Source organism: Penicillium solitum, assembly GCF_028829755.1.
Source record: "Penicillium solitum strain IBT 25940 chromosome Unknown utg000008l_segment0_segment0, whole genome shotgun sequence".
NCBI classification, from domain to species: domain Eukaryota; kingdom Fungi; phylum Ascomycota; class Eurotiomycetes; order Eurotiales; family Aspergillaceae; genus Penicillium; species Penicillium solitum.
The window spans coordinates 2,473,093-2,497,995 of NW_027072127.1; the positions used below are offsets into that span (position 1 = coordinate 2,473,093).

The following is a 24,903-nucleotide window of genomic DNA, read 5'->3' on the forward strand; positions in this document are numbered from 1 at the left end:
TTATAATTTCATAATTATAATCTTATAATCCCCTATGTGGCAAGCTGCGGTGAGTCTTTTCTCTCTAGTGGAGAATCTTATAACTACGGGATTGCCCGGATGTCCAAAGAATTTTGGACCAATTCCAGGACTCTGGCAGGAACATGATTGAATTGGTCAAAGCAGCCTGAAAGTAATTCTAGGCCTCTCGCAGGAACATTGTTCAACTGGTCAACAGTCCCATTTCCACTAAAGTACAAACCATACAAACTAGACCGGAACTATGCGCGTCAATCCCCCGCATGATATACATGGAAGATAGTGCCCCTTTTTTTCATACTTTCGGGAAGCCGAGGGGAATACGAGATGGGGCCATCTCGGCAATGGTGGAAGGGGTCTAGGTCCCCAAGCTATGCCTAAACCAACGAAGCCGAGAAGATGGGATCGGATATCGACATGTGAAGCGGAGATGAATACTCGGCGTAGCCTAGCGGCGTCCACTCTGTGCTAAACCAGTTAAAGGGAGTGAGAATGTCCACTTTATACTAAACCAGTTAAAGAGAGCGAGAAAATCCCGCATCTTTGATATTAGTGCGCCTTTCAATCGTCATAAATATGTTAGGCATCAGAGCCGACTTGGCCCCGTATTGACCCCGTAGGTACCGTACCTGGCCAAAGGGGTACTTGGCTTACGGGCCGAGATTTTGGGATCTATATTAGTGTCTGCACAAGACCAGAAGGAAATATGGAACGGAGTAGTCACTCAATGAGTCAACTTTCATGGTGATCTTCATGATCTTATGCCTTGTATTCTTTATAGTTCGGAGGCTGAGGGATATCCATGGATGTACGTAGACGTTGAGACAAGTCGGGCCGAGAGGAAACGCGCCCCCTAATCCAGAATAGAAGCTCGGACGTAAGAATAGCAATATCCATAAGGATGCCAATGAGAATAAGATCAGAATATGAAGCACAATTCTAACGCAGGGGCCTTTGCGGGGCTTTTCCCTTTTCCTTGACCCCCGCTTCCCCAGGTTTCTATTGTTTCTTTTTTTATTATAATGCGCCTTGCCAAACTCCCCGGATGAAACCATCACATCTCCTTTTTTATATATTCGACCCTAACATGAACCTCAACCCTATTGAGTCTAGTAAAGACTAAGCAACTCAACAATGTCCACCAAACAATCTAAGCCAAAACAAGCATGTGACAACTGTCGCCGTCGCAAAATAAAATGTTCCCGTGAACTACCATGCGATAAATGCCAACGGCTACTTCTCTCCTGCTCCTATAGCGATGTCCTGCGTCGCAAGGGTCCCAAATTCCGCACCCTATACCCCCTGGCCCCGATCCACCCTCTCTCATCCCGACAAGACCCTCCCGAGCATATGTATTCCGAGGACGCCGGTACCGGCGAGATCCCGGACTACCAATTCAACTCGCCCATCTCGCCAGGATTTGTCATCGCAGACTCGCAGTTCGCAGGCCAGGACTTCTCGGATACTTTTTCCCACCTGCCACCCCCGGAACTCGTCTCATCCCCAGGCTCCACGGACTCAACCGTCGAATCCGCCAATGGTTATGGCTACGGATATGCGAGACCGGCCGCCCGCCGTCTCTCTCCGCAAATTCTGCTCGTTCATGTCAATATCTACCTCAAATACTTGTTCCCCATTATGCCAGTGGTCAGCGCAGACCAGCTCCGGTTGGATTGTCATCAGCCTGGACAACTGTCTACGCAGCGGTATGCATTTTTGGCGTCCCTGTGTGCGGCTACACATATCCAGTTGAAGCTGGACGGGGCCACGCCTGTGCCGGACCCTGCGCGTTCACAGAGTATGAGTATTGGGGATGGACACTCGTTGATGTCTGGGGAAGAGCTTCTTTCGGAGGCTGTACGGGCGCGGCTGGATTGTGATGTTTTGGAAAAACTCAGCACGGAGTCACTTTTGACTTCGTTCTTTTTGTTTGCCTCGTATGGGAATCTTGATCGCCAGGACCAAGCTTGGTTCTTTTTGTGCCAGGCCACCTCGTTTGCATTTACGCTTGGTTTGCACCGCGAGTCGACGTATGCAGAGTATGAGGTTGAAGAAGCGGAGGAAAGACGACGTGTGTTCTGGCTTTTGTTTATCACAGAGAGGTGAGTGGCCCGAGTATGAAGGAACAGTGATATTTTGGACTGGGGCTGATTTGTAAATAGAGGTTATGCTCTCCAGCAAGCGAAGCCGGTTATGCTGCGCAGCTCTATTCATAAGCCTCAGGTCCTTAGATCAGAAGATCCTATCCTGGCTTATGGATTCATCAACCTGATCAACATCTTTGAGAATCTCACCCCGAATCTTTATGATTGGATTTCCGCCGGTGGCGGAGATGGCATCTTGGAGAGGCCGCCAACCTCTGCCATCCAATCCAACTTGTGCAAGGCTATTTCCCTAGAGGGAGTCCTTGAGATCCAGCAGGTTGATATCTTGATCACGCAACAGTGGCTGCAGGCGATGATGTGGAAACTGTCCATGAGCCATGCCACGCAGGCTGGTTCGCGCGATGATGCAGTTTTGCCATTTCACCTACCAGTGGTGGTCGGTAAATCCGTGATGAGCGTGATTGGTGCTGCATCGCAAGGGGCCGTTGATGCGCATGGAATCGGAATGGTAGGTCAATCCAAAATGAAGTTGTTGGTTCGTATACTTATCCATGTTATAGGAGCAAAAACTCTTTGATCTGGGGTCCTCTGTCGCCGATGTGACGAGATCCTTTGGACCAAAAGCCGTCCATAGACTGGCTGAATCAACTATTGATCCAAACGAGTTGCTGTGGGGTATACTTCACACGCTCTCTCAGATCCGTGGCTCGCCCTCGTACCTCTTCCCTACATTGCTGGATCGTTGCAGAACCGTGCTTGGACTCGACTGCAACATCACCACGGGGAATTTCCTTCCTATACTCGGTGCTGCTGTGCCGGATCAGTTGGCTTCATGGTCTGGCCAGCATGTCTGGGATTACGCAGCCAGTGCCGAGGATATTGAGATCCATGATGTCGATGGCCAAGTAGAGACAGCTCCTCATCCGCATGTGCCGCAGGAACTGGGCTTCGAAGATTGTCTCATGGGATGATGGGCATGTTTGCCGACGATTGAATGTGTGATGCGGATTGTTTGTTTTGTGATACCAAGTGTAGTTTTTATAGATGGATGTTTACGATACCGAGGCACAATCGAATTATAGAACACGACCAATGCCCCAACACATCAAATCCAAGGCCATCGTAGTCGATATACATCGTAGTCGAGAAGGAGGCTCATACTCGTTCGTGCACAGCAGTCAAAATGTCTTGGCATGTTTGTCTCGGCATCGAATCTCCAATTTGGTGATCGGCTTCATGCGACTTTCCAAGGTTCTCTTTTCAATTGCTCAGGATATTCTTCACTGGTACGCTCTCTATTGCTTCCAATGATCCTTGCAATTCCCCAATTAACACTTTCTCAGATAATCCTCGGGTCTCCGCATCAACTAAGGCTCACTAGAGCACTAAAACGCCGGAGCTAATTCTCCATTGAACCTCAAATCTCGCCCACAACCAACACCATTACCTCCACAATGGCCTCCCTCCGACCCCGTACCCTCCCTCTCTCCATCCGAGCCCTCCGCTCAACCCTCCGCTCACCAAGGCCCTCACCAAACTACCTCTTCTCCGCACCCGCATCCACCCCATCAACCCAAACACACCCAACTCGCGCACACTCAACATCCTCCGTCTCCGCCGATGAACTCTCCCACTTCTCCGGCCTCGCCAGCTCCTGGTGGGACCCAATGGGCCCCTCCCGAATCCTGCACCTAATGAACCCCCTCCGCCACGAATTCATCGCCTCCTGCCTAGCAGAAGGAAGCCCATCACCAGACCCAACCTCCTCCGCCGCAACCCTCAACTACCTCGACGTAGGCTGCGGCGGCGGCATCTTCGCCGAGTCCCTCGCACGCACAATCCCCCTCGACCCAACCAGCCCAGCCCCAACCCCAACCCTCGCCGCCTCAATGACCGCAATCGACCCCTCAACAGACCTAATCCAAATGGCGCGCGAGCACGCGCGCATGGATCCAACCGTCGATACGCACCTGCGCACTGGCCGTTTCAAGTACCTTAACACGACACTGGAAGATGTTCTTGCCGGTAACGCTGGCGCTCCGACATCCGCTTCAACCCCGACGAATTCCGGCTCTACCTCAACTCAACTCACTCCCCCGCAATACGACATCGTAACTCTCTTCGAAGTCCTCGAACATATCGATCCGAAAACCTCAACGCCGCTAAGCTTCCTGACGAACTGTCTGCGGGCACTCAAGCCCGGCGGTTGGCTAATTGGGTCTACTATTTCGCGGACGCTGCCGTCGTTCATCCTAAACCAGGTTATTGCCGAAGCGCCGTGGCCGATTGGTGTTGTACCGCGCGGGACGCATGAATGGAGTAAGTTTGTTAACCCGGATGAGGTTAAGGGATGGTTGCAGGAGGGGTTGATGAGGGCTGCTGATACGGGTGTTTCGAGGGGTGGGGGTGCGATTGCGGAGGGGATGAGGTGGAAGTGTGTGGGTGCTATCTATATTCCTGGAATTGGGTGGAAGATGGTGCCTGGGAGTGAAGACTGGGGGAATTATTTCTGGGCTGTTAGGAAGGAGCTCTAGATGATTTTGAGGGAGAGGTGTGTGTATTTATACTTGCATTGTTTTAAGCTATTTGTATATTATCTGACTGTTGTACTCTTTGCATATCGATATTTCATAACTTCATATTCATTGCTTCGTTTCTAGTTTACTACTACTGAGACACTCGCTAAATGTACATAACCACCCAACTGCCCTTTTATGGACACAGCAAAAGAATACAACTCCCAATGCCGAGTAAAAGTAATCGAAAGCTTCAACTACTTTTTCCCCTTCCCCTTCCTCTTCTTCTTCGAAGCAGCCGGAGGATCAGGCACAGAAACAGTTCCTTGCTCAACCTCCTCGCCCTGGCCCTGTAACCTCTGCGTGCCACTGATAAAGAACGTCAAATCGCGATTCTGCTCCGCGAGATCCGCATTCGCAACCTTAAGCCCATCAACCTCTTTAGCAAGATTCTCCAACCTTAACAACATATTCCGATTCATAGCCTTCTCCTCCTGAAATCCCTTCTCAAACGAGCGCGCCAGGGCTTCGAATTTCTCTGCTTTTTTCTCTGCGCGGGCACGATCATGTTCAAGCGACGGTAGTGTCTCAAGCGTCACGGCATCATACTTAGCCTGTAATTCTTCGAGACACGACGAGGCACTGGAAGCGTTGACTTCCGCCACGGCGGCGGCGGCACTAGCCTGCGAAGCTTTATCGACGGCACGCTCGACGACTTCTTCGAAGTACGCGCGCTGGCTTTCAAGCTGGCTGGAGAGGAGATGTGTGTATTCGATACTCATGTTTTCTAGTTTCTCGCGGGGGACGGCGTCGCCCCAATCTGGTGGGTCGAGGGCACTGTGATCTGCTGCGGGAAGCTCGAGGAGCTTGCCGTCTGTTTTGTTTTGGATGATGCGGTGGACGTAGGCGTCGCCTACGTAGTCCCATACGCGCTGGGAGGTGAGGTCCATGGAGAAAGCGTGCGCTGTTTCTTTCCAGTGCGCGAAGGCGTGAGCGTTGTCGTATCGCCCACAACCGATCGTGCCGCAGATTAGACAGGCCCAAAGGTTCTCTTCTGAGTGGCAGATACTGCATTCTTGGGGTTCTTCGTCTGGTTTCAGGGCTGCGTTGCTTTTGCGGTAGTCGTCTTGTGTGTATCGGCACACGGGGCAACCGCTGCCTTCCCATTTTTGGAGACAGGTGCAGTGGAAGACATGTTGGCAGTTGATTGTTAGAAGCCCCGTGGTTTCGTCCATTCGCTCTAGGCAAACGGGACAGGTTGGTAATTCAATCAATGCAGGAGTAGGTGGTGCGAGAGGTTTGCCGGTAAGAGTTGCTTGTCCGGTAGAGGATACCGGCGGTCGAGAAGGGGTTGAGAGGTTAGAGGGGAGGGCGCCATGCTCAGCAGCTGGTGTTCCGGAATCCACAACTTGGATTTCGACAGTCTTCACAAAAACCACATGGCAGGTCTCGGGCTCGACGCTATTAAACACATGCCCATTCCATTCCTTCTGCCATTCTCTCGCCTTCCGTCCACTCCGGAACTTCATCAAAACCATGTATCGATTCGCACGCGCAGTCCTGATCATCCTGAAATGACTAACATCATCCATCGTCTTCTGCCCCATAAACCCCAAAAAGTCCGGCGGCGACAAATAAGATGGCACAGCGAGGATACATAATGTCGTACAATCCTCATCAGGACTCTGCGCAGAGGAAGAACTCGTCTCAGGGAAAGGATATTCCGCAAGACCCGCCTGTCCAGTTTGTTTAGTACCCGCCGCACCGACCAGACCCTGCCTCAACGTAGCCTGCTGCTCACCAGGTTGGCGGGCTGCAGCTGAGGACCCCTTCAGGTAGGCGGGGTATTCGTCATCGTTTCCGAGGTAAGGCGTCTCCTGCAAGTCGCGGTACAGGTGTACAATTCCCCAAACACTGTCGGCAAGCTCGTAATCGAGTGGGATATATCGGCCTTTTGTGCGGAGGCCGCCTAGGATGTCGGTGCCAATGCCTGCGGCGACAAGGTTTTCTGGTTCTGTGGAGGCTACGGAGCCGCGCTTCGAGGTGCCTTTGGGTGGGTGCTTTGGGGTGACCATGTCAATGCACTCGATGGAGACGGCGCCAAAGCGCTTGTCGTCTTCGAGTGGGGTGGTGCTAGTGGCGGATATGTTGGAGTTGTAAGAAGTGCTGGTGGAGGGATTGGTTCGGGGTGGGGTAGGTGCAGCGTGTGTGGAGAGGGTGGAGATGAGCTTCTGGCGATGTGCCAAAGTCTGTTCCGGGTTTGGTGGGGTTTGATTGTCTCCTGCGGGTGATAGGCGGTTGGAGGTTAAAGACCGGTTCCGTTGGAATGGTTGGAGAGCTTCCCATGCGGATTGTAGCGCGAGAGAGGAGGATCCCTGCGAGTTCGATGCGTCGGATAAGCTGTGGGAGAGGAGTTGCAAGCTAAGGTGATAGAAGTAAGCGGGCATCCCGGATAATAGCTCGCATCCTTTGGAGCTTGCGACTTTTGGTTGGAACTGTCGAGAGAGGAAGTCGTGTTATCACGATAAGGATGTATGATTACTTAATATTTGATTGTCGCCCGCCTTACGCCACAAGTGGTTCCTGGCACGCGAGAGTGGCAAAGAGGCAAAGAAGGAGTGAGGTTCTGAGGCACATTCTGGCTGGCAAGGTGTGGTGGCGAGAATTGGTGTGGTTGAACAGAATTACCTAGATGACACACTTACATATGGGACTTCCAGGTTTGCAGATGGGTGTGATGCTGGTGGGGTAAACTTGTCTGCGTTGATAACAGTAACATACTATGTCAACTTTCGTCAATTACGTACTGGACACCTACAACATTACAATGAAATGGCATGCTAGGTCAAGACTAGCAAATATTGCTAGAATGGATTGTAGAGAACTATCTAACACATATCGATGAGGATAATGTGGGTAAAGTAAAAGAGAGAAGCCGTCCTCAGGAAACACATTGCAAGAAGAAGCCTCAGCCTCGAAACCCGACCAAACGCCATGCGGGCCATGTAGGACCTATTGAAGAGAAAAAAAGAATCGAAAATCAATTACTGGCCGCCACGCAGACGCAACACCAGGTGGAGAGTGGACTCTTTCTGGATGTTATAATCCGAGAGAGTACGTCCGTCCTCCAGCTGCTTACCAGCAAAGATAAGACGCTGCTGGTCAGGAGGAATACCCTCCTTGTCCTGGATCTTGCTCTTGACGTTGTCGATGGTGTCTGAGCTCTCAACCTCGAGCGTGATAGTCTTTCCGGTCAGAGTCTTGACAAAGATTTGCATACCACCACGCAGACGCAACACCAGGTGAAGAGTGGACTCCTTTTGAATATTGTAATCTGACAGAGTGCGACCATCTTCCAGCTGCTTGCCTGCGAAGATGAGACGCTGCTGGTCGGGGGGAATGCCCTCCTTGTCCTGGATCTTGCTCTTGACGTTGTCAATGGTGTCTGAGCTCTCAACCTCGAGCGTGATAGTCTTTCCGGTCAGAGTCTTGACAAAGATTTGCATACCACCACGCAGACGCAGCACCAGGTGAAGAGTGGACTCCTTTTGAATATTGTAATCTGACAGAGTGCGACCATCTTCCAGCTGCTTGCCTGCGAAGATGAGACGCTGCTGGTCGGGGGGAATGCCCTCCTTATCCTGGATCTTGGACTTCACATTATCGATAGTGTCGGATGACTCGACCTCAAGGGTGATGGTCTTTCCTGTCAGGGTCTTGACGACTGTGGCAAATGTTAGCCAAGAGAAGATGGTAAGAGCGCGAGAGAAGAAAACACTTACAAATTTGCATTCCACCACGGAGGCGAAGGACTAGGTGAAGAGTGGACTCCTTTTGGATATTATAGTCCGACAGAGTGCGACCATCTTCCAGCTGCTTGCCTGCGAAGATGAGACGCTGCTGGTCGGGGGGAATGCCCTCCTTGTCCTGGATCTTCGACTTAACGTTGTCGATAGTATCGCTGGACTCGACCTCAAGGGTGATGGTCTTGCCAGTGACTAGAGACAAAGAAATGTTAGCAAGGAGGTCCATAGGCTCAGTCGCAAGAGAAGGTGGGACCCGGGGCCAACATCTCTAGAGGGGCCAGATAAGGGTGATAACGTACGAGTCTTGACAAAGATCTGCATGATGAGCTCTAATATTTGATGATTTGAAGGTAAGGGTGCTCAAGTGTGAAGTGGAGAATGAAAGAAGGGAGAAAGCAGAAGAGGGGAAACAGCGTCCTTATGTAGGAAACCTTGGAAGGATGAGGGGGCGAGGTGTCTTAGTCAGGTGCCCGTGACACCGTGAAAGTGCCAGAAGATGCCGGATGAGTCAAACGGGTGCCTGAGAACAGCCCATCACTTTCATTTGACGCCACCTGGAAAACTCCGAAACCTATATTTCATTGGATATGACCTCCAGGGCTACAAATAGACTATATTATTGGCCTTACCATTCTATGATCTTCTATGTTTTTAAGTGTTTATATGTTCTCTCATATATATCCCTCAAGTCCCCTTTGTTCAAGATCCCCAAGTGATGACGTTGATGTGCTTATCGCCAAAAGAGGGGGTGGGACCTTTAAATGGAGACGCTAGTGATCAGCAAGTACAGGGTACGGGGCTGTACGCGGCAACTGCTGCGGTCTCCCGGGTACCCAGTACCCGCTTTCAAACTTAGTATCACCGGATCTGGGTTCACCGGTCTTTTCGTCTTTTTATAGTTCAAATAGTCAACAATGAGAATGTCAAAATAAAGATAAAAATAAAAAAATGAGAATTCAAAGTTATAGAGTTAAAAACTATCGAGATATAGAGCGGAAAGCCCACGTATAAACAAAACGCTTTCGCAAATATCCCTTCCGACGCCGTTTGTCCCCAAACCACCACAAAGAATGTGACAGTTTGGGGATAAGACAGCCTGCACACCCTTTCCCAGGGCCCTGTTTTTAACTTGAATTGTTGGCCCGTTCCGTGGCGGGTGCCAGATGCCACAAAAATGAAAACAAAACAATAGAAACACCTTCGGCCGTACACGGTCATGACATTCGTGATCCTCGTTCATCGCTGGAGACAAAGCTATGCGAAGAAAGGTACACACCAAAAACAAAAGCAAAAAAAAAAAAATCAATGATCAAGGAAAAAATGAAAAGGTAAATATGACAAAAGACAAGAACTTAAAAAAAAAAACCACACGGCTCATAAAAAGCTAGATCAAAAGAAAGTCGGTTCGCTCGGAACAACAATACAAAAAAGGGGCAGAACCTCGCTAGGAGGGGGTACCCGTCGGATTCTTCGTTAAAGAGCGGAAATAGATGCGCTCGCACATCGTCACGACCATGGTTCGCATATTCTCAGTGGTAACATTTGGCATTCAAAACGAAATCGCGGAACTGTACTCGCTGGAAAAGATGGTCGTGGGAAATATCATCATCATAATGCGTTTGCGCATCGGGGTCGTGGTCTAGTTGGCGCGAATGACCAGTCGCGACACAAACTTATTTGAAAGGCAGTCGAAGTCGCCACGGTTGAATTTCGTGCCGGTACGGCTGCGGAGGTAGGTTTCTGCAGGAGGGGGATTAGTTTCGGAGATCAAAGTGGAAGGGTTGGGGAAGATTTTGTCTCTTACCATGTTGCTCGACATGTTGGCGGACTTCAGTCATGGTGTTGCAAACATCCGGGTTGGAGTACAACAGTTGGTGGTGCTTTTGTGAGTCCCACTCGGTAAAGGGGGGCAGCTTCTGTGAGATGGCCTGGAACAGTCCGACGATGACACCCACCGGGGTAGTTTCCATGTCACTGCAGAACTTGTCGACAGCAGCCGCGTCGGGGGTCCGGTAGTGGCTGTCGAACTGCATCTCCTCCCACACGGCCAGCAGGATAGAGGCCAGGATGAAGATTGTCGGCCAGTTCTTCAGCTTGTCGCCGCTGTACACACTTGAGTAAAGTGCTGACAGCTCCTCCAGCACATCCTTCTGCAGCTCACGCCACATGCTGGCCATGGCACACTTAATCTGGAAGTTGATCATGACAGGGGCCATGGTCTTGCCGGAGAACTTGGAGCCTATGTGGTCGATCTTGCCGAGGAAGCCTTCCTCCTCGCCAATGCCTTCGACCATGGTGACATGCATGGTGAGGTTGTAAGCAACCACCAGCTTGAGTGCTTTCCGGATAACGGGCAGCTTAGTGCGGAAGTAGAAGCGGAAGGCGGTCTTCAGCATTTGCGTCAAGAAAGGAGTGCCCTCGAAGTAATCGTCGACAAACTTCTCAAAGGTGCCATTGCCGTCGATGTGGCGGTCAAGGTAATCCGACAGCATCGCGTGCGAGATGCCCTCCATACCAGCGGAGAGTTTGGCAGTCTCGACATCGTATTGTGTTGGCTCACGCTGCATCGACTCCATCCAGTCAACGGTGAAGCACTGCTCGTCCCGGACATAGACCTCCCGGGCGTTGATGGGCAGAATCTGTCCGTAACCGTGAGTGATGAACAGAGTACGTTCCTGATCTGAGAATCCGGTAATGTTGCCGACCGAGAAGCCCATGGTAATGTGGCGCTCGTAATCCGCCTTCCAGTCCTTCATGAAGTACCCAATATCCTTGATATCAATGCGAGTACAGGGCACCTGCCATAACCGTGCGTGCGACGGTTGGCATCCTGCACAAGGCTCGCCCTTGTCACATGTCTTCTTGAGGAACTTGCAGCGCAGACATGCGCGCAACTTCCGGATCTCGCTGGCCTGTTTGCGCTGGTCGGGCTTGAGGGGGCCCTTTCTCTTGCCAACACGCTTCTCGGTCTCAGGCTTGCCGGTCTGGGATTGCTTGCGAACCTTGGTCTCGGCGGTCTTGGCGGCAATGGGGCTCTTGCGGGACGGTTTCCGGCTCGGTGGTGAGGCCGACGCTTGAGAGGACCCGGCGGATCGAGCAGGGGATGTTGACTTCTTGATCGGAACAGGGATCGGCCGGACCATTCCGACGGGGCTGACTGCGGAAGGCGAGCGAGAGCCTGGCGAAGACTGGTCCCGAAGGACAATTGCGCTGCTGGTCGGGGAGGTGCCGTGCATTCCAATGGAGCTGCTGTGACTATAGCTATGGCTGTGGTTGTGGCTGTGAGTATGGCTATGGCTATGGCTATGACTATGGCCGTGGCCATGGTGATTATAGCAGGGCAAATCCATATTATTCTCGGAACCGGGAGAACCGATCGGATTCGTGATATCGACGAAGCTGCCGTATGATGTGGAATATGAAGACTCGGAAAGACTACGGTCGTGCAGTGTCTGGGTGGGGTTGACGAAAACACCTTGTTCGGGATACCCAAAATCGAGAGAGCGGCGATGGTCGATAGTACTCCAACCGTTGTCGCTGCTGGACAGGGACCGGACCTCCAAATAAGTATCGGTGGGCGAGCTGCTTTCAAGGACGGGGTGCGGGGCATAAGAAACATCCGGAAGTCCGTTGGGGAACGCCATCAGATCCGCTTGTAAGTCGTGATACGGGAATGGCACCATGTCGACCGGGGCCGACATCGGCAGATAAGGACCATCGAGCAAGCCGGCGGTCATCTGGCCCTGGCCAGACATGAGATCGACGGGCGAAGACTGCATGGGCATGCCATAACTGGTGGTAAACTGCGGCGCTGACGAGGGGTCTTCGGAGGAGTATGAGAGGTGGTGGTGATGAGGGGTGTGTAGTGGTTGAAAGTGCCAATCGACCATGAGATTTGGATCCTGGGTCACCGACTGTTCCATAGGGTGACCGCCAGTTTGCAACGGGGAGAGACCATGGGCCTCTTCTGACCGTGGGGGCGCCTGATCACCCGGCATAGGCCATGATTGATGCTGAAGATAGCCTCTGGAGTCGTAATCGACGCCAATCAGGCCATCACTGGATATATCGACATTGGACATGACTTTTTTGGAGTCAAAACGATCACGGGAAAGTGAAAGAGAAGGGGAAGAAAAGGACCAGCCTGGATGAGAGGACCTTCTTCAGAAGGGTGACACAACCATGAAGAAGAGGGAAAGTGAGGCGGTGGGGGGGACAAAGCAGCGGTGAGCGACAAAATGCGCTAGGGGACTTGATTGTGGAGAGTGGAGAGGCTGGCTGATGGCGTGGAACGTTGATTCCAGTATTGAGCGATGAATTAATGCCACGGAGATTTAGTTTGCAGTAGTGTTGTGGAATAGGAACTAAGAGAGGGAGGAGATAAAGTACGGGAGAGTACGGAGTACAGAGTATCTATGGATGTGGTTGTATACTCCTTGTCCTCCGAGGCGATTTGCCGGGAGTTTGATCCCATGATCTTCCCATCTTCCCTATTTATTGAATTCTTTCCTAAATGGGAAAAGGTTGCCTTGTTTTTTTTTTTTTTTTTTTTTTCCTCTTTTCTTTCTATTTCATATTATTTCATATTATTTCATACTACGGAGTATTTCAGATCTATATTCCATATCTCTATTCCATATATATTATTTGTTTGTTTTTTTCTTTTTTCTTTCTATTCCTAGGTTCTGACTGAGATGCTTATGACTATTAACAAATCATCGGACCGTGAGACCGAACCCGGAAGATCAGTGGAGAGAGAAAAAAAACCCAAGTTGGGGCAATGCGTACTTACTGCTACTTACTGCGTGGCAATATAAATTGGCGAGATCTGACAGTCGGATTGTGTTAGTTATAGTACCAAAATTAGTACTTCGTAGTCCACCTGGGCATAGTCCTTCCTAATCAGATCCAATCAGCTCCCTGTCTGCCCACCATCATGCCCGTGATTCGTATCTCACAGTTCCCTGAATGCACCATACCTCAATGGTATTTAGTGGGCCAATTCCGGATGCTGACCATGCACTAGGGAGTTCTTGGGGGAAAATAGGAAAATAGGAAAAGGAAAATTAAATCCATAAAAATGGTCAAATGGTACTAGGGTATATGGCACGGACTGTGTGGGCATCTTGTTGAGGTGCCAAGGTCAACTTCGTGAACCCTGGCAAAACAAGAAATTCGACAGGTCGAGTTTTTTCTTCCTTCTTAATTCTTTCGCACGGATACCTGGGGGGTTAAAAAGCACACCTGGGCACACCCGGGCATGCAGCAAGGGTGTCAAGTAAGCCAATATACTTGCTCACTGCATGGCGTCAGATTCATCACATATATATATATTGGCTTCTGTGTCATGCAGGAGCTATTCAAGAGCGCGGAGTATGTTGTACGGAGTAATAGTAATATATGTATCTCCGGGCCACGAGAAACTAACTGAATCAGGATAGATAGTTAATTCGAGGGAAGTACAACATACGAGAAGTCAAGAAGTGAGACTCATGTTGTGACCATGTCAAAGATAGGACTACCCGGTAGAGATCGAGTGGGGAACAAAGAATCATTCTAGACTCTCTCTTTCCTTTTTTACATTCACATTCACATTTACAGAACAATAGTAAGAGAAAAAAAGTTTGACATTTCTTTGAACTTCAAATCTACAAAATACCTCAAAATCCCATTGATGCCGCTCATCGGGAAACCTCGAAAAGTTCGATTTCCGAACGCACAAAAACCTACCAAGAACCGCCCAACCGCAACATTAACTCCAACCAGGACAACTAGGACAACCATGACTCCTATGACTGCTATGAATACATCTGACTCCAACCAACCGCGCCCGGGGATCCCGGCCTTGTTCACGCAGCCGCCGCCCATCCGCGACCCGCTCATCACCGAGACAGTCGATCTGCAGAACGCGACGCTGGAAAAGTGCCTACCATTCCTGAAAGGAATCCATAGCGCCCAGAAGGATTTCAATGATCATGGCGTTCCCGCCCTACAGCGTGATCTCCACGCCGGATTCCTCTATGATGCCCTCGAGGATTATCCCGAGGGGTTCGTCGCCATGGACGCCAGCCGCCCGTGGATTGTGTACTGGGCGTTGGCGGGACTTGCCATGCTGGGAGAAGAGACGACTCGATTTCGTGAACGGTGTGTGCATGCTTTTTACATCCTTGCTTTTTATTTTTTATTTTATTTTTATTTATTTTTACTTTCCCCTTTCCCCGCCTCGTTCTTCTCCCCCCAATTTGCTTTTTTCTATCTGTCATATATCCACAGAATGGAGAGCCTCTGGAGATATACCCTGATTGGAAAAGATCATCTGATCTATACAACGTGAAACATGGAATGCCATTCTAAACTTTTCCTCGTTATTTTAGTGTGATCACTACGCTTCGGCCGATGCAGAACCCCACAGGTGGTTTTGGCGGCGGCCATGGCCAGACATCCCACTTGGCGGGAAGTTATGCAGCCGTGCTGTCGCTGGCTATGGTTGGAGGCGAGGAGGCCTTTGGATTGGTGGATCGACACGCGATGTGAGTTGTCACCGGCAGCGTTCTGCATGTGCGTCTTGTGTAATCCTGTGCGTCTGACCCAGTTTCTGGCTTTCCCAGGTGGCAATGGATCGGCCGATTGAAGCAGCCAGATGGGGGATTCCGAGTTTGTGAGGGCGGGGAGGAAGATGTGCGGTAAGTGAAACTTCCAGGGAGCAGGTCCTTGCTGGTCCCGTCCCCGTTCCCCAATGCAAGATCTGACATGTCATTAATGCAGTGGCGCATACTGCGCTATGACTCTGATCTCGCTACTTGACCTGCCGCTGACGCTTGCTCCGGGCTCTCAAGCGCGGGAGGCCGGATTGGAAAGCCTTACGAGTGGTCTTCCTGAATACCTCTCACGATGTATGAGTTACGGGTGGTTTGGTTTACAGCAGGCTTGAGATATGCTGACCCTCGCCCTTAGGCCAAACGTTTGAAGGTGGGATTTCTGGCAGCCCTGGGTCCGAGGCCCATGGGGCATACGCCTTTTGCGCTCTGGCATGTCTGTCTATCTTGGGACCTCCTGAGGAGACCTTCAACAGGTAGGAGACCACCCTAGCCCAGAATGTTTTGACTAATTTTTGTATGCTAATGGTTCCTTGAAGACACATGGACATTCCCATGTTAGTGTCATGGTTATCCGCACGCCAGTCCGCCCCGGAAGGTGGTCTATCTGGACGAACAAATAAGCTAGTGGATGGATGCTACAGCCATTGGGTTGGTGGATGTTGGCCATTGCTTGAATCTTCTCTGGAGGGAAAGCCGGATGACACCCAGCCACCGGCGAACAGCCTTTTCAGCCGCGAAGGTTTGACCCGATACATCCTTGCATGTTGTCAAGGGAACGACGGTGGTCTTCGTGACAAACCGGGCAAGTAAGTTCACTCCTATCTGAGCCAGTTTCTTTGACATGTGGCTGACCAAGACCAAGGCACGTCGATTCATACCACACCTGCTACGTTATGGCAGGATTGAGCGCGACTCAAAACCATCACTACCGGACAGACTCGAGTGTTGCGAGCAACAACTTTACATCCTCCTTCTCCTGGAAGTCTTCACCAAACCGCGATCCGGACAATGTGTTTTCACGAGGTGATCGGCTAGAACCAATGCACCCTTTGTATGTGATCCCTCACAAAGCCGCGGAGCAAATGCGGCTCTGGTCCGAGGCCCAGCCCCTCACTATCTAGCTGGAAGGGGCGTGAGCCGACGCCATATCAAAAAGAAGACACGGGACAAAGCGCCACCCCGGATGAGCTTTCCTTCGAAAAGTCTCTCGAGATTACAGTAGATTGAAGCAGGATGTCATTGGTAACCAGGGACTCCGAGCGAGTGCATTATGCATGATTAGTCTTGGATGCTTGAGACTGCAAGCCCCGCGATCATAGCAGCGGTCATGGCATGGGAGCCACGAGGATTATTTCGACCAAGCCAAGGAGGATGCTGTGAACGAGGCCGAGACGCAAGGGGTTGGATTCGGGGGCCCGAGTATGACTACAACATAGGTCATAGCACATAGCACCAATTCCTTCTGTTTTTTTTTTTTGTGCTGGCAGTTTCACCGAGTTTCCGAAGTTTACAAAAAGTTCCTTTAGCGCGAGGATGAAGATTTTACTTTTCCCGCCACTCTGCGCCGATCAATATGAAAATGCTCCTACGATGCACACAATGTGTTTGCCACCAAAGACACAAGCTGCACGAGGCCCAAGAGGGCAAAAGTAATCGTCAGTACCAGAATATGCCGATAATGTAAATCAAGCGCCTTTCCCCACTGCAATGCCAGCTCATCACTGCGTCCGATGCCTGTCAAGTAACTGAGGTTGCTCGGGGGGCGCATGCATTTTCCCATTCTCCGATATTGGATGTTCCCAGTTACCCACTTTGAATCTCTCTACTTTGATTATTCCATTGACTCATAGCCTTTTCACAAGCAATTGACCCCTCTTCAGACGCGCTCTGCACAACATGAACGGCCCCTCCTTGGCGCCAATCACCATTCGCAGAACTGCGCGTCTCGCGAATCCATAAGGGCGGCAAATTTAATTGCACTTTCTCTGATACATCTGCGGGGCCAAAAATGAAATACAAAGGCCATTCTGAGAAAACAATGTCAGCCAAAAAAAAAAAAAAAAACCTGTGTACGGAGTATAGGATAGTATATCATAGCACCATAACACCTCTATTCCATTCAAACTCACACTGGAATGCTGGGATCCATAATCTTCAGGTATTACTCTTCTGCAAGCAGATTACAAGGTCTCCCTTAGTCCCCGAGAATGTTTATGTTTCGATCGGCGAATTGCAGGGGCATAATCAGACAGCTCACGGTGACTCCCGGTGCCTCAGACTCGGTTCGATTCGACTGGCAAAGAGATATGCCAGCGCATCAGTAAACCCGCCGAGAAAACGGCACACGAAATACGTCGAACACCCGTTTGAGTTACTGTTACTCTTTTTTTTGGAGCCTTTTCTGAGGTCCAATGCGAGTCTGGCGTTTGCGTGCATCTATCGTCTTCTCTGCTCTTCTTTTCTTGTACTTTGTTTACTTGGTGGAAGTAGTCTATACCCGGATTCCAGATCCATATCCTATAGTCTCCTTTGAGGTTTCATTGTTTACTATTTCTGTTTATTGTTTACTAGTCCTATTACTGCTTTTTATTACTGTTTACTATATCCCTGTCTTTTCTTTTTTTTTTCCTTCAATCTTTCAACGGTGGTTATTAGAATCTTCGTAGTTTGACTTTTTGATTTAATACCATTTTCTTCTTCAGGTCATCTGCATTGACACCAAGTGTCTCCCTTTTTTTTTTTGGTTTCTTTGTGCGCTGTCGCAATTGCAACCGTTTCCCTAGTCTGTTGGTACTGTGTACACCGGCCAACTCACGGTATGACTTGGGAGGTATCAATGCAAAAGCCCCACCTGTTTTCCAGAAGTAATCAAGTATATGGAAAGCAACAGCTCTGTTCCCCTCATTAATTTGTTTTTCTTTTTTTTTCTGTTGTACAGGGGGAGGGGTTCTAGGAGATTGTATATCTGTATATGGGTGTGGCATCTTTCCAATATTTCCTTCAAAATTTTGATTTAGTTGTCAACCCTCTCTATTGCTTTCACTCCTGCATTTTTTTTATTCCACCCTTCTTTGAATTAGACACCCTTGGACTTGACTAGTATTATAATCGTGCTTTGTTTGGAACGCCAGCACATCCTCCCGGCTGCTAGTAAAGCAAACGCAGTCCCACCAGCCGTTGGGCATCACAATCCGCATATCTTCTGACTGCACACCAGCTAGCAGCTCAGCCTCACCCCTAAACCCGTCTCGCGGCACACAAAGTCCGTCCAATGCGTTCTGAGTAACCGTCGCAATTCGTTGCAGTTAGACAAGTGGCAACGCCATCGCCCGTCACTCGTCTCCAGACTTCCCGTCTTTCTTGCTTTCGGCTTGCGTCTAGTCCGAATCTCAAGATGTACTATATCCTCTACCTGACCAGTATGTCATCAACCTCCCCACAACCACCATCACCTACCTCTCCCCGAGCTTTGTATGCATGCATCATTGCCAGCACAAACCAATCCCCGAACCCCGGTCAATGGACAACACCATATCCCCAAAACATACATTCAATACAGACAAACAAGCCCAACTCCTAACCGCTACCCCCGCACACTAATCCCAATCCAAACACCAATTAATCCCACCCAAAAAGCCAAACTAATCAAATCCAAACCTAGGCCTCTGCCGCCGACGCAATTGGCCCGAACCAATCTACAACGCATACATAAGCAACAGCGGATACACCTGCACCGTGCGGGTCAACAACCGTGAGTACCGAACCGACAGTATCTGCAGCAATGAGACGCTCGCGCGCGAGAGCGCCGCCATGCGTGCATACCTGATCTGCCGCAACTTCTCTGTCAACGACGGCATGTACCCTGCGGGACATGAGCACGGCGGCGCTGTGCAGGGTATGCGTGTTGCCATTGGTGCGGGACGGAAGCCTGCTCGTGAGGATGATGTGCTTTCTTTGGGCTCTGCCAGTGGGAGTGGGACTGGGAGTGATAGTTCGCAGGGTGGGAGTTGGAGTGGGGGAAGTAGCCCCGTTAGGGTTGGGATTGAGGGGGATGGTAGGGGTGGCTTTGGAGGGAGGGTTTGATTGGGATTTTGATTGTGGTTACGATTTTATGACATTATGGATGATTATGACTACGCCTTTTCTGGTATTTTTAGAGGGAAAAGTCGTGGGATTTTGAATGACTCTGTTTTGTGGTTCTTGTTGGCTATGGTATGGTTGGATTAATGATGCTTTATCTAGATGGTGGATTCATTTTTTATTTGCGAGTGGTGGTTAGCGATGAATTCATGTTATGAGCTTGTTTGATTGGATAATTGTTGAATTTCTAGCTTCTAGGACTCGCTAACTTGTGGGCAACTGGCGTACACGCTTAGACACTTTAAGATGTCGGAAACAATGACCGAGCCTTATCTGCTAGCAATACTCCAGATCTACTGTGAGGACTTCTATTCCTCTTGTGGAAATTATACTATTATCTGCCTCCAACTGTAATTATGTTAGTTTATGGTACCTGGGCTACTTTCTAGCTAAGATAGGAAAGCCCCCCGGTAGAAAAGTTTTGGTATCGAGAGACTCCCAAAATTATATATATTTAGATTTGAGACACTTGGTGGAATATTTGGAGCTCTCTATACGTAAAAAAACAATATATCTGAAAATCCCAATAAATCAAAGCAGAAACAATTCCACCTCTATACCACTTTCATCGTGCTCTATGCCATTGGTTGGTGGTCGCATTCTCGAATTAGTCGCTCTATTCATTGAGCTAGAGCAGTAGATAGTGTATTGCCACCTGTGTCTATCCCTATTTGCTTCTATCTAATTCCTGGCTTCTACCAAACACACGGTGGGTGGCATTATGATCTTGTAGTCTATCTCTCCCTGGCTGGTTCTACTGACAGCGAATCCACTATATTCTTTCTCTCCATAGAGACCCATCAATGAGCAGTATCCCGTAGAAAGCCCCATTCTGGTAAAATATGCGACCACGCAGGATCGTTTCTTCGCTTAAATCGGATAAGATCATACAAATGTAAACTAAGCTCATTTTCATCAGGTACATGGTCCCTTACAGCCACTGGGAGATGCGGAATTTGATAGTGGAGATCCACTAGAAGTTCTGACTTGACGCTCGAAAGGAATCTTCTGGCGGGGTATCCATCAAAAACATAATTGTTGTTCATAGGAGCGTAGACTCTGAGAACGATTTCTAAAACGCAGGCTTGATCATCAGGTCGGTTGAGGATCCCAAGTGCTTCCCATGCCTCCCTCTCATTTTCAAGAAGTCTCCGTCCAACCGAGGACATGTTGAAAGATGGTAAGAGTAAAGAAGGCAAATAAAAATGATCTGTTAGAGTGTTAGTTACAATAGCGCTTGATGTTGAATATTGGAAGTTGACGTGGAACTTGTCGATCATTTAAAGCCTTGGTACTCGATTAGCTCGTTTTACGAAAATAAAGCAATACAATGAGGCTTTCAACCCTGATATCTCTTATTGCATTGTCTGGATCTGTGTATTAATTTCTCATAAGAGGGGATCTCAAAGGGATGAAGAGAAAAGAAGCATTGAGGAAATTTGACGAAGTCAATCCCCTTGTTTATAACAAAGTACTATATCGGCAATCAAAGACCTACAGGCTCGTTGTTAATGATATAGGCGCAACTAAGGGAAAAGGGACTGGGCATACAGAAGAAACAACAAAATCCTGCTCGAATCTATACAAAGAGAAGATGAGCCATGAATGGTAAAACTAAGCAGACGTGCTTTAGCCTTGTATATACTTACAAGGTTGAAATATATTCCTCGAGCTTAGGGTAATGTGCAAACTAAGGAGGTGGAAGGACGTGAGAATAGCCAAGGTTGATTGTATCGTCACTTTCTTTTAGACATAATACTATCGCATTGTTGGGATCACCTGACCTTGTCTGTCAGGACTGGCAGCTACAAATAGCTTCCTCACTCTCTTCTTCTTCTTCTTCTTTTCCCTCAGCAGTTAGCAGTCAGCTACAATACAGTCATATTGCCTGCTCTCTTCTCCTGGTTTCTCATCAAACATAAACTCGGTTCTTGGTGGTGTCATCGGAGGAATATGCTAGCCATTCCCTCATTCTCAATAATAACAACAGTTTCAATGATTTCACCTTACACTAGCCTAAACTCGTAGCAGCCTTCAGCTCGTATTTGTCCTTATCAGCATATGCAGGACATTCTGAGAACTAAACCTAATCAAATCTTATAAAGGGCATCGGTCATCAGCCAAAACAAAATTATCCACTATTCATCTACATCAAACCAAGACGAAAGGAACCCCGAACCTAAATGTTGGATATGTATCGCTCCTCTAGAAGACAATCAGCGGATTTTGAGGATAAGAAAAACCTATAATATAACACAATTATTGAAATAAGGCCATTTGGATCCTGAGGTCAAGGGGATGTAAAAGCTCTTGTCTTGTGGATACACTACCTATATTTCGGCTGGATTTAAATAGAATAAAATTTCCTCGGCCCAAAAGGCTGCTGTAGTTTTGTTAGGTCGGGATTGCGTTTGATAATGCGTATTGACCAGATAAATAGGTTATTGAGAGAGGGCATCGATCACACTTCAAAACACAGTTATTGTTGCACTGGCGCTGTCTGGAGACCGGATAGTGAATACATCCTATCATGCAGGGTGGGCGGATTGCTTATACCAGCGGTGATATCTTTGATCCATGCATTGGTATACCCGGCAGAGAATTCAGTGTCACATTCTTGAACTGCACAGTCAAAGTCTCTTTTGACCTGACTCTTATCAAAAGCTTCCACCCATCCGGCGTCTAGTCTTCTCATCTCATCCATGAATATATCGCGTAAGAGAGTGGTCTCATACTGCCATATATGCTCAAAGTACAGTTCATTTGGTTCCCCGTCCTCTTCAGGTTCATAGCTTTCAGGGACAGGCTCTGAGCGTCGTGGTTGCTCCTCTAAAAACGAAGGATAAGAGCAGGCCTTCCATAACGGGACTGCTGAAACACACTCCCAGTCTAGAACGCCAGTCAACTCCCCGATGTTGTCAACGAGGATATTGTGTCGTGAGAGGTCGTGGTGGAATATCATTGACAGCTCTGGACCATCATCATCATCCGTTGGGAACACCAGAGGAAGAAGGGATTTGAGGTTTTCAATTATTCCCAACGTCCTTATAGCGTCTTCCACTTCGGCTTCATCGTCACTATCAAGGTCACCAGCCGAATGTTTGTCCAGAGCCGAATGGCAGTCGTTTTCGTTGAATAACAGGCGGGCTGTGATCCAGTCCTTACTTGAGCGGAATGGGCCTCGGTGGACATCTTGGTGGATATGTGAATCCCAGAAAAACTGCATAGAAACAATCCGGCCCACGTCAGGTGAAGGTACTTCTGAAGAACCTTTGCCGGGAATACTGAAAGGAGCTTCCGAGCGCTTTCTAATAGATGTGCTACCACCACCTGAGTCGGATTCCTTTACCAGAACTGATATTTTAGGGTCGACCGGTTCTCCAGGGCGCGGTATTTGCTCGTTCGATGTTGGACTTTCAACAATAGATGATTTCCCATATATGTTCCCGATTCCACATAGTTTATTTCGAAAAAGGCAAGCCGAGCTTGCCGCAAGCTCCCTAACCAGGCGTGCTTTCACGTCGAAGGAAAGAGACTGGTAACTTTCACCGAAGGGCTTTCCAGGCAATTTGGTCATGAGCATCCATTCAAATCCAATCGGATTGTTTCGAGAAGGTTGGTGGATGAGAACCATGGGGATTGGAAGGCTTGTGATGCGGCGCACCCAATCCATTGTTGCCACTTCACTCATGACTTTGTAACGTGGATCGACAGGCAATGAGATTCGCATGATGAATACTTCATCATCTATGCTGACATTGTAGATTTTGTTGAATCCACCCTGGACGAGGAAAGCCACTTCAACCGTGCTTGATGGCCGAAGCGACTGTACTGTCTGCTTTATAGCCCCAGTGTCAGGTTCAACAGTCCATCGGGGCTCCGAGGAGAACAGCCTTTCCTCCCACACGAGACCGTGGAACTGCGATTCCAGTGATTCCAGTGACTGCATTTTTGGGATGGTGACACTGTAATCAAGGAACCCCCGCTTTTGCCCCCCTTGCAATGTGTTGCCTAACCGAGGTGAAAAAAAATATATTTCCCTTTTTTGATACTATGTGTACTACAGGTGTACCTATGGAGGTACGTCGAGCTGTATGTAGGCTTCACCGGGACGAATCACGGTCTCAGCCTCGAAACATAGAAGACCTTCCAACTTTAGTCTCAACCCCATGGGTTTGTTACTGCCCACGTGTACGGGCGACTAAGTGTACCATCTGGACACAACTCTCTCATTTGATAATATTGTCAGGCAGTAATTTTCATCCACTCTCACTTTTAAGGTATACAGTTAAAGTATCAACTTACCTAGCACTTTATAAATATATACTCTATAGTAATTCTATGATGTTGGACCAGTTCATTCTTCATTTAAAAGCTACAACACCGCGTGGTATAAAAGCCGAAACAAAATAATAAAATAATCCACATGCATCTATTTCTGTTAGGAAGAAGGACTACGTGGTGCACACCGAAGCACATGGTTCAATGTGAGATTGATAGACTGTTGAAGAAGTTAAGCTACAGAAGCTAAGAAAAGAGAATAAGAGATCCGACAAGTTCATAGTGTTAAACCAGTGTACCGTAGGTATACTCTAAGCTGCCGCCGTAGAGCACCCTACCGTTCCTTACATGTGACTGGTATTATTGGTTTTCTCCCCCACACAAGAGACCTTGTTCTCATTGCTGGATGATGCCTCGAGTTTGTAAAACCCTTGCTATGTCCGTTAGACTGCTACAGCCGAGGTTCTCAAACACAGGGATTGGTGCATTACGTGCATTACAACATAGTGAGGTCGGTACCTATCCTATGAGAATTGTAGAGAGCCTGTTTTTATGATAAGATAACAAAGTTCCTGTTTTTAATATGCATCATAGGGCCGTTTCCTTGGAATTGTGGGGGAACAGATGCTCCCTACAATACAGTATTCCCCGACCTAAATTACGCTGTCATTATACAAGGTAGATCAAATTAATAAGTGGATTGTCTATCGTCATACGTGTGAGAACAACCTTGGAAGTACTCCTCCCTTTTCTTACATCACTAAGCTGGATGTAGTCGTTGGTTGATACTTGTTTGTTTTATGACGTCAGAGTCTAAACACTGCTACCAAAGGCTCTGCCATTTACTATAAGTAGCCCCTTCTGCTTCTGCCATTCCCTTCATTCATCATACAATCCTCAAGACTTTAAACCAACAGAAATTTTAAACTTTCAAACTCATTCCAACAACTTCCCCAACAACAACATTATGGAGACCGCCAAGGTTAGCATCATCATATATTGGATAACATGCCTTTTTTTTCCGAAGTACTAATATCTGAACTTAGAACGCCGTCAACTACGTCTCGGAGACCGTCCAGGGCGGTGGTGCTGAGGCATCAAAGGAGACCAACAAGCATGTCGCCAAGGACTCTGATGCTGGCTTGGGCAGCCGAGCTACCGCTGCAAAGGATGCCGTTGTCGACAAGAAGGACGAGGCATCCCACAACACCAAGGCCGATGTCCACAAGGGTAAGATTATCAAAATAAAACAGGTCTGCGGCGTGGAATCAATGCTAATGATATGCAGAAGCCACTAAGCACTAAATAGATGGTCATGGAAATCGGACTGCTTGGGATAATGAGATACCCTTTCTGCTAGCAATCCAGCGGTAGAAAGCCACAGCTCGCCACCTGTACAATATTTGCGAATGACCTTATGCCAATGAATGCTTTGCTA

At 48.7% G+C, this 24,903-nt stretch overlaps 9 protein-coding genes across 9 annotated transcripts; 5 read left to right on the plus strand and 4 right to left on the minus strand.

Moving 5' to 3' along the window:
• Positions 1 to 1,152: 1,152 nt before the first annotated feature.
• N7455_010231 (putative C6 transcription factor (AmyR)) lies at positions 1,153 to 3,094 on the plus strand (the record flags this gene model as incomplete). The annotated part of the gene is made up of 3 exons (XM_040953991.2): positions 1,153 to 2,120; positions 2,181 to 2,631; positions 2,684 to 3,094. The coding sequence occupies 3 exons, from the start codon at positions 1,153 to 1,155 to the stop codon at positions 3,092 to 3,094; spliced, it is 1,830 nt and encodes a 609-aa protein (XP_040815359.2).
• A 483-nt stretch (positions 3,095 to 3,577) lies between these two features.
• On the plus strand, positions 3,578 to 4,657 carry N7455_010232 (3-demethylubiquinone-9 3-methyltransferase; the record flags this gene model as incomplete). The annotated part of the gene is made up of 1 exon (XM_040954193.2): positions 3,578 to 4,657. The coding sequence occupies one exon, from the start codon at positions 3,578 to 3,580 to the stop codon at positions 4,655 to 4,657; it is 1,080 nt and encodes a 359-aa protein (XP_040815373.2).
• Positions 4,658 to 4,896: 239 nt separating this feature from the next.
• On the minus strand, positions 4,897 to 7,086 carry N7455_010233 (putative RING and UBP finger domain protein; the record flags this gene model as incomplete). The annotated part of the gene is made up of 1 exon (XM_040954150.2): positions 4,897 to 7,086. One exon carries the CDS (start codon positions 7,084 to 7,086, stop codon positions 4,897 to 4,899), a length of 2,190 nt encoding a protein of 729 aa, XP_040815503.2.
• Positions 7,087 to 10,084: 2,998 nt separating this feature from the next.
• On the minus strand, positions 10,085 to 12,527 carry N7455_010234 (Zn(II)2Cys6 transcription factor domain-containing protein; the record flags this gene model as incomplete). Its single annotated transcript, XM_040954018.2, has 2 exons — positions 10,085 to 10,185; positions 10,250 to 12,527. The coding sequence occupies 2 exons, from the start codon at positions 12,525 to 12,527 to the stop codon at positions 10,085 to 10,087; spliced, it is 2,379 nt and encodes a 792-aa protein (XP_040815357.1).
• Positions 12,528 to 14,227: 1,700 nt separating this feature from the next.
• N7455_010235 (CAAX farnesyltransferase subunit beta RAM1) lies at positions 14,228 to 16,165 on the plus strand (the record flags this gene model as incomplete). The annotated part of the gene is made up of 7 exons (XM_040954027.2): positions 14,228 to 14,589; positions 14,820 to 14,975; positions 15,054 to 15,128; positions 15,211 to 15,338; positions 15,400 to 15,517; positions 15,581 to 15,850; positions 15,907 to 16,165. 7 exons carry the CDS (start codon positions 14,228 to 14,230, stop codon positions 16,163 to 16,165), a joined length of 1,368 nt encoding a protein of 455 aa, XP_040815346.2.
• Positions 16,166 to 18,123: 1,958 nt separating this feature from the next.
• On the plus strand, positions 18,124 to 19,127 carry N7455_010236 (uncharacterized protein; the record flags this gene model as incomplete). The annotated part of the gene is made up of 2 exons (XM_065606392.1): positions 18,124 to 18,463; positions 18,706 to 19,127. The coding sequence occupies exons 1-2, from the start codon at positions 18,439 to 18,441 to the stop codon at positions 19,125 to 19,127; spliced, it is 447 nt and encodes a 148-aa protein (XP_065460355.1). The 5' UTR covers positions 18,124 to 18,438.
• Positions 19,128 to 19,984: 857 nt separating this feature from the next.
• N7455_010237 (uncharacterized protein) lies at positions 19,985 to 20,353 on the minus strand (the record flags this gene model as incomplete). Its single annotated transcript, XM_065606393.1, has 1 exon — positions 19,985 to 20,353. One exon carries the CDS (start codon positions 20,351 to 20,353, stop codon positions 19,985 to 19,987), a length of 369 nt encoding a protein of 122 aa, XP_065460356.1.
• A 1,310-nt stretch (positions 20,354 to 21,663) lies between these two features.
• Positions 21,664 to 23,133, minus strand: N7455_010238 (uncharacterized protein; the record flags this gene model as incomplete). The annotated part of the gene is made up of 1 exon (XM_040953990.2): positions 21,664 to 23,133. The coding sequence occupies one exon, from the start codon at positions 23,131 to 23,133 to the stop codon at positions 21,664 to 21,666; it is 1,470 nt and encodes a 489-aa protein (XP_040815309.2).
• Positions 23,134 to 24,432: 1,299 nt separating this feature from the next.
• On the plus strand, positions 24,433 to 24,770 carry N7455_010239 (uncharacterized protein; the record flags this gene model as incomplete). Its single annotated transcript, XM_040954039.1, has 3 exons — positions 24,433 to 24,447; positions 24,512 to 24,695; positions 24,754 to 24,770. The coding sequence occupies 3 exons, from the start codon at positions 24,433 to 24,435 to the stop codon at positions 24,768 to 24,770; spliced, it is 216 nt and encodes a 71-aa protein (XP_040815363.1).
• Between the last annotated feature and the right edge of the window lie 133 nt (positions 24,771 to 24,903).